This window comes from Notamacropus eugenii, chromosome 4 (genome assembly GCF_028372415.1).
Source record: "Notamacropus eugenii isolate mMacEug1 chromosome 4, mMacEug1.pri_v2, whole genome shotgun sequence".
NCBI lineage: Eukaryota > Metazoa > Chordata > Mammalia > Diprotodontia > Macropodidae > Notamacropus > Notamacropus eugenii.
The window spans coordinates 40,336,230-40,348,647 of record NC_092875.1 but is presented as its reverse complement, the minus strand read 5'-3'; the positions used below and the strand labels follow the sequence as shown (position 1 = coordinate 40,348,647).

The 12,418-nt window shown below is 43.2% G+C and overlaps 1 protein-coding gene across 3 annotated transcripts in view; it reads left to right on the top strand.

Moving 5' to 3' along the window:
- Positions 1–4,209, top strand: part of SCARB1 (scavenger receptor class B member 1) — a 102,081-nt gene extending 97,872 nt beyond the window's left edge. For all 3 annotated transcript variants that reach the window (XM_072600706.1, XM_072600703.1, XM_072600705.1), the window contains one exon: positions 2,833–4,209. In XM_072600706.1, coding sequence (XP_072456807.1) covers positions 2,833–2,955 — 123 coding nt within the window. In that variant the 3' untranslated portion in view covers positions 2,956–4,209. The remainder of the gene's footprint in view (positions 1–2,832) is intronic.
- The last annotated feature ends 8,209 nt before the right edge of the window (positions 4,210–12,418 follow it).

The following is a 12,418-nucleotide window of genomic DNA, read 5'->3' as shown; positions in this document are numbered from 1 at the left end:
AGTCCCCTATTTAAAGTCTATGTGGGAGGTGGGAAATGCTACTGAGCTATAACCCACAGGCTCAGCTAAAGCTTCCTCTTCACCTGTTCCATCAAACAGAACACTTTCTTTTTTCCCCTCCTGAGCTTATTCCACATTGGGGGAAATCATCTCCCTGGGGCCCCTCTGGCTGCAGACTTTGGGATTTGCATGGCACTATATCTCCTTGTGCATGCTTTGACTGGCACTGGCCCCCTCCAGGGCAGAGCAGAGGGGAAAAGCTAGAGCTTGAGGCCCTTGTGGGTCCCCACTTAGTAGGCTCCTCCCTGGCATTAGATTCTACCTCATGTATCTGAGGATGGACAGAGAAGATGAACCCCCACCCTACCCCAGGTTAGGGGTTGTTCATTTTCTTTGTGACTTCCTTGAACTGTAGGATCATTGCCTTAGAATATAATGGGGTTTCCCCTCTTAGGGGTGGGGTCTCTGGGCTGAAATTGAGGGACAGAGAAGAAGGGGCTGTGGTGTGATGGAATGGCCCAAGTTCAGGATGTGGACTTGAGCTGAGTTCAAATTTTGCCTCTGAGACTAACTTCTCTGGGTCTTGGAATTCTGTATCTATAAAGCCAGTTGGGTGGGCTAGGATGCCTTTAATTCTTATTAGCATAATTATCCTCACAGATTGAGAGCTGGAAAGAAATTTAGAAGTTGTGGGGTCCTTGATGTGGGAGGGACTAACTCTCTGGGTTCCTGTAGCCTGAATATCCCTTGTATACAGGGAAGAGGGCCAGCTCCTCCTCCCTGATCTCTCCCCATGCCCCCTCACCCCAAAGGGAAGGTTCCACAGGGGTTTGTGTGGGGGCTTCCCGGGAGCGTCTCAGGCATCCACTGTAGGAAAAGCCAGCCAGCTGCTGGCATATTTTTAGATGTGTGGGCCTGGGGGAGGGGGCAGAAGGGGGAAGGGAGGTTATTAGTAGCATCAACTTAATTTAGTTTATTAGTCTACTCTCATGGGACTCAGAGCAGGCTTGAAGTGGGATTATTCGAATGTTTGCTTCCTGCTGCTGAGCAGGGATAATGGTGGGCCCTGCTTTACACAAGCATTTCTCTCCCTAGGCCTCCACCCCCAGCCCCAAATATGTATTCATTTATTGATTCAAGAGGCAGCATGCCTCCCCCTGCCCCAACCATTGCTGAACTTGGCTGATGGGAATATATGTGAATAGGGAGGGGCGTTGACTATACATTCCATGATGCTGACTCTCCTAATACCCTTTGGCATCGAAACCTTGGGTGTTCTGGGCATGGGACTGGAAGGCTCACTCCAGGGGCCTTAGTCAACTTGCTTTCCCCCCCCCAGATCAGACCTCTGATGTATACTGAAAGGAGCTCAGGGCCCACAGGATTGAGATATAGGTCCCCAAGGGACCGACCATCTGTAGTGCAGAGGGACCGAACATTTCTTGTACAATGATTATGCATCATAGGATATTTCTTCAGCAGGGTCCAAACACCATCACTCAGTTTTTCCCATGCCCACTAATCTTTGACCCCCTAAATGAGACAGGAAGGATTTTTGTGATTCTGCCTTAAAAATGTGTGTTATGGGCTATGGCCGCCTTAAATTTTGATAAAGACGCAGCCCCCTTCCTCCTTCATCTAGTGAGCTTGACTGTTACACACGTGATTTTTTTCATTTGTCTAATTTGGGGGGGTTCTTTGCCAAAATGGATCCCTCCTGTGTATAGTGGTCCAATCTTCTCTCCCCTTTCTGGATGGGGTCAACACCTGACCTTCCAGGGGTGAACATAGACCAGGACCACTGGGTACTGATAGTGTGATGGAACCCAAAGTTTTCCTGATGGAAACATTCTCAGAATGGGGGGCAAAAATGGGAAATCTCCTTCAGTTCAAGCATGTGTTAATTGGAAGAATTAATCACTTGATTATTTGGCAGCCCCTCAAACCAGGGGTGAGCTGGGTGTAAGTGGGATTGTTAAATTTTCAGTGTGAACACTTCCTTCTTGGAAATGCCCAAAAACTGCGATTCAGGCCTTGTTTAATGGTGTTAATGACTGGCTAGTCTTCAGAAAGAATGAATAAATGCAGATCAAGTGTAAAAGCACAGATGGGTTTGAAGGAGCTGGCTGTTAAACATTTACCATCACCCGTTTGCCTGGATTTCTTAGGTTTCTGTTTCCTGTTCACCTGAGAGGTATCAGAGAGGAGCTAAGAGCCAGGTTTGGGGGGAAGAGAATCTGCCAGACTGGCAAGGGATCCGGGCAGAGGGAAAATACCAACTCGATAGAGACATCTACCTCTGAGCTTAGGAAGAGGAGGCAGGCATCAGGGGAAATGCTCCCTTTCTTGAGGCAAGAGAGTGCAGAAGGAGCTATGGCCTTTAAATCAGGAGACTGCGGACCCCGTCACATCTCTACCAATAGATTGATGAAGAAACCTCGGGCAAATGGATGTCACTCATTTCCCCATCTGTAAAATAATAAATCTATAGAAAGTCAGTCAATCAGCACATTTTTGTTAGGTACTTGGTGTATACTAGGTAACAGAGACAAAAAGAAAGGCAAAACATAGTTTCTGCTTATTGTGCATTCTCATGGGGGGTATACATCATGTAATTGAATAGATATGTGAGAGATAACATATAATTCTGATTCTCTGGGTCCCTCAGAAATAAACCACCCCCAAAGGGAGGTGTGTGGGCCTTAAAACCCCTCAGAGGGAGGCGGGTTCCCTGTCAGGTGGAATCATACCAAGGTGGTAGAGGGAGGGGGAAGAGGGTGGTAGGGATGTGCCAGTGGGAGGAGAAGTAACCCAGTCCATTCTCATCCACAGAGGACATCCAGAGCTGTTCTTCATGAAGGACTGGGCCCCCAATCAGACCAGCTCCCCAGCTCCCAGACTCCCCTCCTTCAGGACGAGCCCCAGGATGGACAGCCTGCCAGCATCAAGTCCTGACGTCCCCTGCCTGGCTGTGGCAGCCGTGTGGCCATGATGTCACCTTTTTATATGTATAGTTATGAACACACACGTTTTGTGTGTATGTGTGTGCGTATGCATGTGTGTGAGAGGGAGAGTGAGAGAGAGAGAGAGAGAGAGAGAGAGAGAGAGAGAGAGAGAGAGAGAGAGAGAGAGAGTCAGTCAGTCAAAGACTTGCAAGGACAGAATGGATCTCAACCTCAAGGACTCTCAAACTGGGCATTTGGGGAAGGGAGGTTTTATGAGAGCCAGTCTGGGAACAGCTTACACCTGACTTCTGCCCTAATTTACATATCCCTTGGCCTGTCCAAATGCCAGGACCCCAAAACACCTTGGAGGTGTTAAGTCTAGTCCTCCCCTGCCCTTCTCCTTGAGTACTTCTTTCCCCCTCTTCTTCAAAAGGAGCCAGGATAAACCACGTACTGCACAACCAGCCAAGTGAACACAAGCTGATATGAGCCTTACCCCTCTCCCTCTCTTCCCCTCCCCATGTAGTAATGTCTTTGGTGCCCTGGTTCTGAAACCCAGCACTTCCACCTTATTATAGCTTCCCCAGGTTGGACTTGGAGGCTCACTCCACAGAGACTAACTAGATTTGCTGCTTACTTGGGTCCTTTATGGCCTGGGCACCCCAGGGGCTGAGGCCACCACTGGTGGAGACCCCTTGGGCCCCTGGTGCTCAAGGGCTGGACCAGTGGTCATTTCATCTGCACCCAGGGAACGGGTCAGGGACCGCTAAAGGTGCCCTCTTAAACAATTTGAGGTATAGGGCAGAAGGCCCAGCATCACTACCCATTTTGGGGTTGTGGTCTCTCTGGCCATTTTAGCTCCCCACAGTCTAAACACAGATATTCTGGTTTTTAAAAATGTTTTCATCATTTTCTTCATCTTCTCTTTCAACAAATGTCTGCTGTAGAGGAATGTGGTCCTAGGAGATTCCCTGTTGCATACTTGGGGACCCTGGAAACTCCCTTCCTGACATCTAGGACTCTGCTCCTCCAGGGAAACAAAGCAGGATTGGGGAGGAAGATCTCAGGGCCTCTAAATCCCCTCGGAGCTGGCAAATTGTTGAGCTGGCTTCCCGAGGGTGGAGGAAACAGCATTTCTGGTCTCCTGGACAAATATCTGTCTCTTTTATCTCCTTTTTTTTTTTCTACTAGAAAAAAAAATAAAAGAAATCTCATTCACTTTAAAAGGATAAATTCACTTTAAAATAAAAATGTAAAAAACAAATGTCTGCAGTTGTGACTGTGTTGGGGATGAGGGTTTCAGTAAGGGAAAGGGGTGGGGATGGGAAGGACTTGACCCTATTTCTCCCCAACTCCTTCAGTGCTGGTGAGGACCCTGTTCCTTCCTCTTTGGCCTGAGGTCAGTTCTTCCACCCTCAACCTGCCAACTCTGAGGGCAGACTAGGTAATAGAGGTCATTCTTTGCCTCATTTCTTACCCAGCCTTAATCATGGAATGGGTACTGCCTCAGTCAAACTGAGACATGTTAAAGACCTTAAAAAGGCCAAAGTCTCTCACTACATCCAAGGCCATCTCCAGTGGCCCTGGTCTATATCTCACCACTGGACCCTGATAGTTCCGAAGGAGAAAACGAGGTTGGTGACCTTGCACAGACAGCCCTGCCTCTCTTAAATCCAATTCATTAGCATGTCACAGCATCACCTACCCCATGTCATTGGTCCTTTGAGAATGAAGGACAAAACCCCAATCCTGGGGTTCTTAGTGAGCAATTGTAGGGTGTCTCTAAGCAAAGGCCTTTGAGATACATGACCCTTGGGGTTGGAGAGAAGATTGGGGGAAAGGGAAGTGCGATATGACAGCCAATTTCAGTCTTGCTGGCCCCAGAGGGAGGAACCAGGAACAGCAGGTAGGAGGTTGTAAGGAAAAACTTGCTTGTGATATCAGTTCTCCTAAAGTAGAATGAGCTGCCTCTGGAGGGATCCAATGGGTTCTCCCTGCCCAGGGGCCTTCAATCACTGGCTGAATGACCATAAATTTGTGGTTATGGCTTCTATGCTCAGGTTCTGGTGGACCTCTCAGGTCACTGTGGTTCCTTCCAATTCAGACTCTGATTCTGTGTCATAGTAGTCTCTTGTTTGCTTCACCAGTTGGCCTATTAGCTCCCTGAAGGCCAGCTTCCCTGTAGTGGTCCATGATGACTTGTTATTTTGAAAAAGTGTTTTTGATGGATTGTGTTTTTAGAGTCATTTGGGGGTGTACTCCTTTCCCAGATTGAACCATTCTTTTTGTTAATTTTTAAAATATTTAAAATTAAATAGGAAACGAGAAAAGGAATAATTGCCATGTACACAGCAGAACCCGAGAGGATTCAATATGAAACACAAACCACTCCTTATAATCCAGACAATTAAGCAAAAATCCTCAGCATAGTGACTTAAGTCTGATGAAGTATATAATGCCTTGCCCTAGGAGTCTTGAGAGGAGAAAGGTTTTATAATCTTATTTTAAAAAATATATTGATATCTCTTGTTTTCATCTCACCTTCATTTCTAATGATTTCCTTCCCTTTTCTCACTACCCAGAGAGCCATCCCTTAAAATGAAGTATAGAAAAAGAAAGTGAGGGGTAAAGACCATAAGGCAAAACCAATCATACATTCACCAAATGGGTGACAATAAATGCAGCATTCCATACCCATAGTACCCCACCTTCACAAAGAAAAGAGGGTGGTACATTTTCTTCACTTTTCAGAGCCAGGCTTGGTCATTATAATTATGATGACTTTGCTTTGATGGAATTAAAGAGTTTTATAGCTTCAAGATTCTAAATATAGAGCACTGGCCCTAGAGTCAGTAGGACCTGAGTTCAAATCTGAGCTCAGACACTTACCAGCTGTGTGTCTTACTTACTAGATAGGTTCAAATCTGGTCTCAGGCACTTACTAGCCGGGCAAGTCACTTAAACTCGATTGCCTCCAAAAAAAGATTCTAAATATGGTTTATTTAAATGGAGGGAGACATAGTTGTAACCCCAAGACCCTGCTTGGTTGGTCTTAGCCATTGACCTTGAGAAAGGAGACTATCGCACTCTGGTTTGGAAGTGTAGCTGTCACTCGTGATCTGATCTCGCTGGTCATCAGCACAGAAGTCTACTCTGTTTCTGTCCTAGGCTGGTCTCCTCTAGGCAGCTGGATGGTTCTCTCACTCTCAGGGCTTACCATCTTGGTGCCCAACCTTAAAGTGGACACTTAGATCAACTTTAGCTTCTCTGTAGCTCAGAACTCCAGAGCTCAAGGGATCCACCAGGCTCAGCCTCTCCCATAGTAAGGACTACAGGCATTTGCTACTGGATGGAGGATTTTGGACCAGAGATATCAATATGGAATTTTTTGCTTAGTGATCTCATTGAGATTTCAAAAGCATTTCACAGGATTGTGATTCTGATTTGTCCACAGACTGAGTTACAATTGTAACTTGAGTTACAAATTCTTTCCCTCCTCAAGTCCCTCCCTCACCCCTTGAGAAAAGGGGTGTGAAGTCACGCAAAACATTTCCATTTTAGTCATATTAAAAAAAAAAAAACAAGAAAAATTTGAAAAGTAAAAAAATATGCATTAATTTGCACATAGAGTTCATTAGTTCTCTCTCTGGAGTGGAGAGCATTTTTTATCATGAGTCCTTTGGAACTGTCTTGGATCATCATACTCATGGTAGCTAAGTCTCACAGTTAATCGTCATTACAATGTTACTGTTACTGGATACAATGTTCTCCTGGTTCTACTCACTTACCCCGCATCAATTGATCTTGGTCTCTCTGGGTTTTTCTGAAACCATTTTGCTAGGCACTTATTATTATTATTATAAGAATAATATTCCATCACAATGACAGACCACATCTTGTTCATTCCTTCCCCAGTTGATGAGCATCCCTATAATGTCCAATTCTTTGTCACCACAAAAAGAGTTGTTATAAATATTTTGTGCACATGGGTCCTTTTCATTTTCCTTTGATCTCTTTGGAATACAGCCCTAGTAGTGGCATTGTGGGGTCAAAGGGTATGCACAGTTTTATAACCTTTTGAGCATAGTTCCAAATTGCTCTCCAGAATGGTTAGACTAGTTCATCACTCCACCAACGGTGCATTAGTGACCCTATTTTTCCACATCTCCTTCAGCATTTGTCATTTTTCTTTTCTGTCAAGTTAGTCAACTCAATAGGTATGAGATTGTACCTCAGAGTGATTTTAATTTGCAGTGCTTTAGAGCATTTTTTCATGTTTTAGAGCATTGATAGCTTTGAACTTTTTCTTCTGAAATCTCCCTGTTCATATCGTGGGTGATGCAGGAATAAAGAGACCCCAGAGAATCACACTTGGGGCTTATTGACTTTGCAAGCAAGGGAGCCCCACCTGTATGGGCAGGGACTCCTCAGAGTGAGACATATATGCTTAAACCATAAAGGTAGGGGGAAGCTTCAGGCAGAAGGAGATTGGGAGGGGTTGTCACAAGAGTTGGCTGATTAGATGTGATACTTTCATCTAAATGACCAAACTGATTCCTGAAATCAGGGAACCTTTGAAGTCTTACTGAACAGAAGTTATCCCACAGGATGTCCCTGTGCAGGGATCATTGGCATGAGGAGTGTGGCAAGGAGGTCTTTTAATTGGTGAACTAATGCTTCACCAGATGGAGGGAGTTACACTGTTTGTTACCTACAATATCCTTTGACAATATCAGCTGGGGAATGTTATTATTTTATATATTTGGCTTAATTCTCTATATTTGAGAAATGAAGCTTTTATCACAGAAACTTGCTGTAAATACCCTCTTCCTTGCCCCTGCCCCTGTTTCCTGCTTTCTTTTCTATTTTAGCTGCATGCACTTTCTTTGTATAAAGGCTTTTAAATTTTCTAAACCAAATTATCCATTTTACATTCAACAATCTCTATCTCTTGTTTAGTCATTAACTCTTCCATTATCCATAGATATGACAGGTAGAATTTTCCATGCTTTCTTAATTTGCTTACCCACAATTTGTGTGTGTGTCTAAATCATGTACCCATTTTGACCTTAGGTTGGTAAGTGTGAGATGTTGGTCTATGCCTTGGTTGGTTGTTATCCTTCATACTCAAAGAGGACCAAAATGATATCCCTATGTTGGAGATACTCACTTTCCTGGCTGTCTAACTGTGGCTGATCAGACCAGTACTAACTTGGAAGACACTGGTCAGGCACTGAACATTTGAGAGGGAGAGGCCTCTAAATTTGCATATCTCACATTTCTTTTGAGCTACTGCAATTCTGCTTCACTCATGGAGCACAGAACTTTCTTTGATGTGGACACACCGTACTGGGTGGTCTTGTGCCAGTGTCTCCCATGTCTCACAATTGATTTCAGAGTTCTTCTGAGAGACCTTGAGATTGTCCTTGTATCGCTTCTGCTGACCTCTGTGTGAGCACTTGCTTTATATGAGTTTTCCATAAAATAATCTTTTAGGCAAACATATGTTTGGCATTTGAATAACATGGTCAGCCCATTGAAATTTCAGTCTCTTCAGTACAGTTTGAAAGCATGGCAGTTTAGCTCAAGGAAGGACCTTATCCTGCCAGGTGATCTTCAAAATCTTCCAAAGACAATTGAAATGGAAGTGATTCAGTTTCCTGGCATGGCACTGGTATACTATCCTGTCAGGCCTAGAGGCCTAAGGGCTACCCGAGTCTTGCCTTATCTATTGCAGATCTTCGGCTGGCCAAACCGGATAAACGTATGAGAGAAGAGACTTTCCAGAGTCAAACAAGGGTTAGGCTTTATTCAGGGTCTTGGTTACATGTGCAGGGGGAATTCTTCCTGAGGAGAGAGGAATCCTCTTTCCAAGGAGGCAAAGATCTTACAGTAAGAGAATGGAAGCTGGAGAGGGGAGAGGGGAGAGGGAAGAGGGGCCTTCTGTCCTCTAAGGGCCCCTCAGCGCTAAGAACGCCTTCAGGCTTTCCTGACCCTACTTAAGCTCTCCCACCACATAGTTTGCACGTGAATACCGGGCGTGCTCTCAGCCTTTTGTTAGTCAACAACAGGTGTGCTCAGACCCGGGCCAATCTCGAGGGCGGGATGCTCTCCCCAGCAGGTATCCCACGGAGAAGAGGCGGAGATGCCCGAGATAGCCCAGATCTCACGCCTCAATTCCCAGCTGTTCCCTGGGGGGCCTCATGAGAACTCTGAGGTTAGAAATCCTCACTTTTACCTGCCCGAGACTGTCCACATGGAACTGAGCTTACACCCCCAACACTATCCAGGTTTCACAGGCATATACAAATGGGGTCAGTACGACAGCTCTGTAGACCTTCAAGTTTGGTAGGCAGCCTAATACCTCTTCTCTCTCACAGTTTCCTTCAGAGTCTCCCCAAAACTGAACTAGCTCTTGCAATGTGTGCATCAACCTCATCATCTATGTGTACCTTCCTGGAAAGTTCCATTTGAACTGTTTTAGGAAGATTCTGAGGATCACCTGGCAGGATAAGGTACCAGACACTGAGGTCCTTGCTTGAACTAAACTGCCAAGCATTCAAACGATGTTTCAGAGAGCGCAACTCTGATGGACTGGCCATGTTGTTTGAATGCAAAACATACGCTTGCCAAAAAGACTTTTATTAAGAACTCACACAGGGCAACTGCTCTGAGGTCAGCAGAAGTGATACAAGAATACTCTCAAGGTCTCTCTCAAGAACTTTGGAATTGATTGTGTGACATGGGAGATACTGGCCCAGGACTGCTCAGCATGGCATGCTCACATCAGAGAAGGTATTGCACTCTATGAGCAAAGCAGAATTGAAACAGATCAAAAGAAACACAGAACACTCAAGTTTAGAGTAACCACCCCAAATGTTCACACAGACTATTTGTGCCCAATCTGCGGTAGAGCATTCCAAGCTCGTATTGGTCTGATCAGTCACAGTTGGACACATTGAAACTTGACTTTATCATAGCGATGTCATTTTGGTCCTCTTCAAGAACAAAGGACAACAACCAACCAATCAGTCCTGAAAAGCATACTGCCAAGATAAATGAACTTATCCACAGCATTCAAAATTTCTCCATTTGCTGTAACTGATGGTTCCACGTATGGATGGTGTGATGCTGGCTGGTGGAGAACCTCTGTTTTCTTGATGTTAATTGTCAGGACAAAATTAGCACAAGCAGCAGAGAATCAGTCCATACTTTGTTGCATCTCAGCTTCAGAGGCTGCACTGAGTGCACAATCATCTGCAAACAGAAAATCATACACCAACTCTCCCTCCACTTTGGTCTTGGCTTGTAGCCTTTTCAAATTGAAGAACGTACCATCAGTACAGTAGCTGACCTTGATTCTGTTTTCATTCTCATTGAAAGTGTCTGATAACATCACTGACAACATCATGCTAAAAAGCATGGGAGCAAGCACACAGCCCTGCTTCGTTCTACTATTGACTGTGAAAGTGCTAGAGCATCATCCATCATCCAGAGCTTGCCATATAATCCTGACAAATTTCTCCTGTCAACCAAATTTTGCCATGATCTTCCACAAGTCCTCATGACTGACAGTATCAAAGGTCTTGGTCAGATTGACAAACATTGTATACAGACCTCTGTTTGGCTCCTGGCATTTCTCTTGGACTTATCGAGCAGCACATATTATATTGATCGTTCCTTGGCTCTTTCTGAAGCCACCCTGACTTTTGGGCAGGTGAGCTTGTTCTAGAGTCACATAGCTAGTAAATGTCTGAGAACTCAGGTCTTCCTGATTCCAGGCCCAACATTCTGTCCACTAAGTCATCTACCTGCCTCTTTTTAGACAGGGTTATTTAAGTATTCTATTTCCTTGCTGCTGATTTGTACAATTTATATTTTTGTGAATATTCATTCATTTCACTTGTCAATTTTATTGGCATATAATTGAGCAAAATAGCTCCTAATAATTGCTTTGATTTTAATTGCTTTGATTTCATCTTCATTGGTAGTGCATTTACTCTTTTCATTATTGATATTGGTAAAACCAGCTCCCAGTTTTATTTATTGGTTCAATTTTTAAACTTTCAGTTTTATTGATCTCTTCCTTGATTTTTAGGATTTCTATTTTGGTATTTAATTGAAGATTTAACATTTTTTCTAATGTTTTTAGTTGCATGCCCAGTTCTTTGACCTGTTCTTTCTCTCTCTCTCTCTGTCTCTTTTTATTGATATGAGTATTTAGAGATATAAAATTTCCCCTAAGTACTGTTTTGGATGCATCCCATAAATTTTGGTATGTTGTCTAATTGTTATTATCTTTAATGAAATGAGTGATTGTTTCTAAGATTTATTCTTTGACCCACTCATATGTTAGGATTAGATTATTGTTTCCAATTAATTTTTAATCTATACTTCCAAGGCCCTTTATTTAATGTATTTTTATTGAGTTGTCTGAAAAGGATGCATTTAATATTTCTACTTTTCTCCATCTGTTTGTGAGGTTTTTATATCCTCATATATGGTCAGTTTTTGTAAAGGTGCCATCTATAGCTGAGAAAAAAAGGAAAACTATCTATTCTCTTTAATGGATCTATCATATCTAACTTTTCTAAAATTCTATCCATCTCCTTAACTTCTTTCTTATTTACTTTATGGTTATACTTATCTAATTCTGAGAGGAGAAAGTTAAGGTCCTCCACTAGTATGGTTTTACTGTTTATTTTCTTCTGCAACTCATTTAACTTTTCCTTTAAGAATTTGGATACTATATCATTTGGTACGTATATGCTTTGTATTAATGTCTATGGTACCTTTGAACAAGAGGTAGTCTCCCTGATTATCTTTGAAAATTACATTTATTTTTGCTTTTGCTTTGTCTGAGATCACGATCACTACCCTGCTTTTAAAAATAAGAAACTTCAGCTGAAGCATAATAGATTCTGCTCCAGCACCTTATTTTAACTTTGTGTGTCCCTCTATTTTAAGTGTGTTTCTTGTAAACATCATATTTCTGGATCTTGGGTACTAATCTAATTAGTTACCTGCTTTTGTTTTATGGGTGAATTTATACCATTCACATTTACAGATATGAATACTAACTGGGCATTTCCGTCTATTCTATTTCCTTATGCTTATCCTTATCTTTTTTATTCTGTCACTTCTCAAAAGTCTGTTTTGTTTCTGACTATTGCCTCCCCCATCTGCCTCCCTTCTTTCAGCTTTACTCCCCTTCTCTTGTCCCCTTCTCCTATTTCCTCGTTGGGTAAGATAGATTTCTATATTCAACTGAGGGTCTATAAATATTCTTCCCTTTTGAACCACTTAAGATGAGAGTAAAGTTCAAGTAGTGCCTACCCCTTCCTCCATTTTTCCCTCTGTTGCAAAAACTCTTCCTTGTGAACCTCTTTTATGTAAGAATTTATGTCATCCTACTGCCCCCTTTTCCTTACTCCCCATATGTCCCTCTTTCTTACCTATCCATTTTTAAAAAT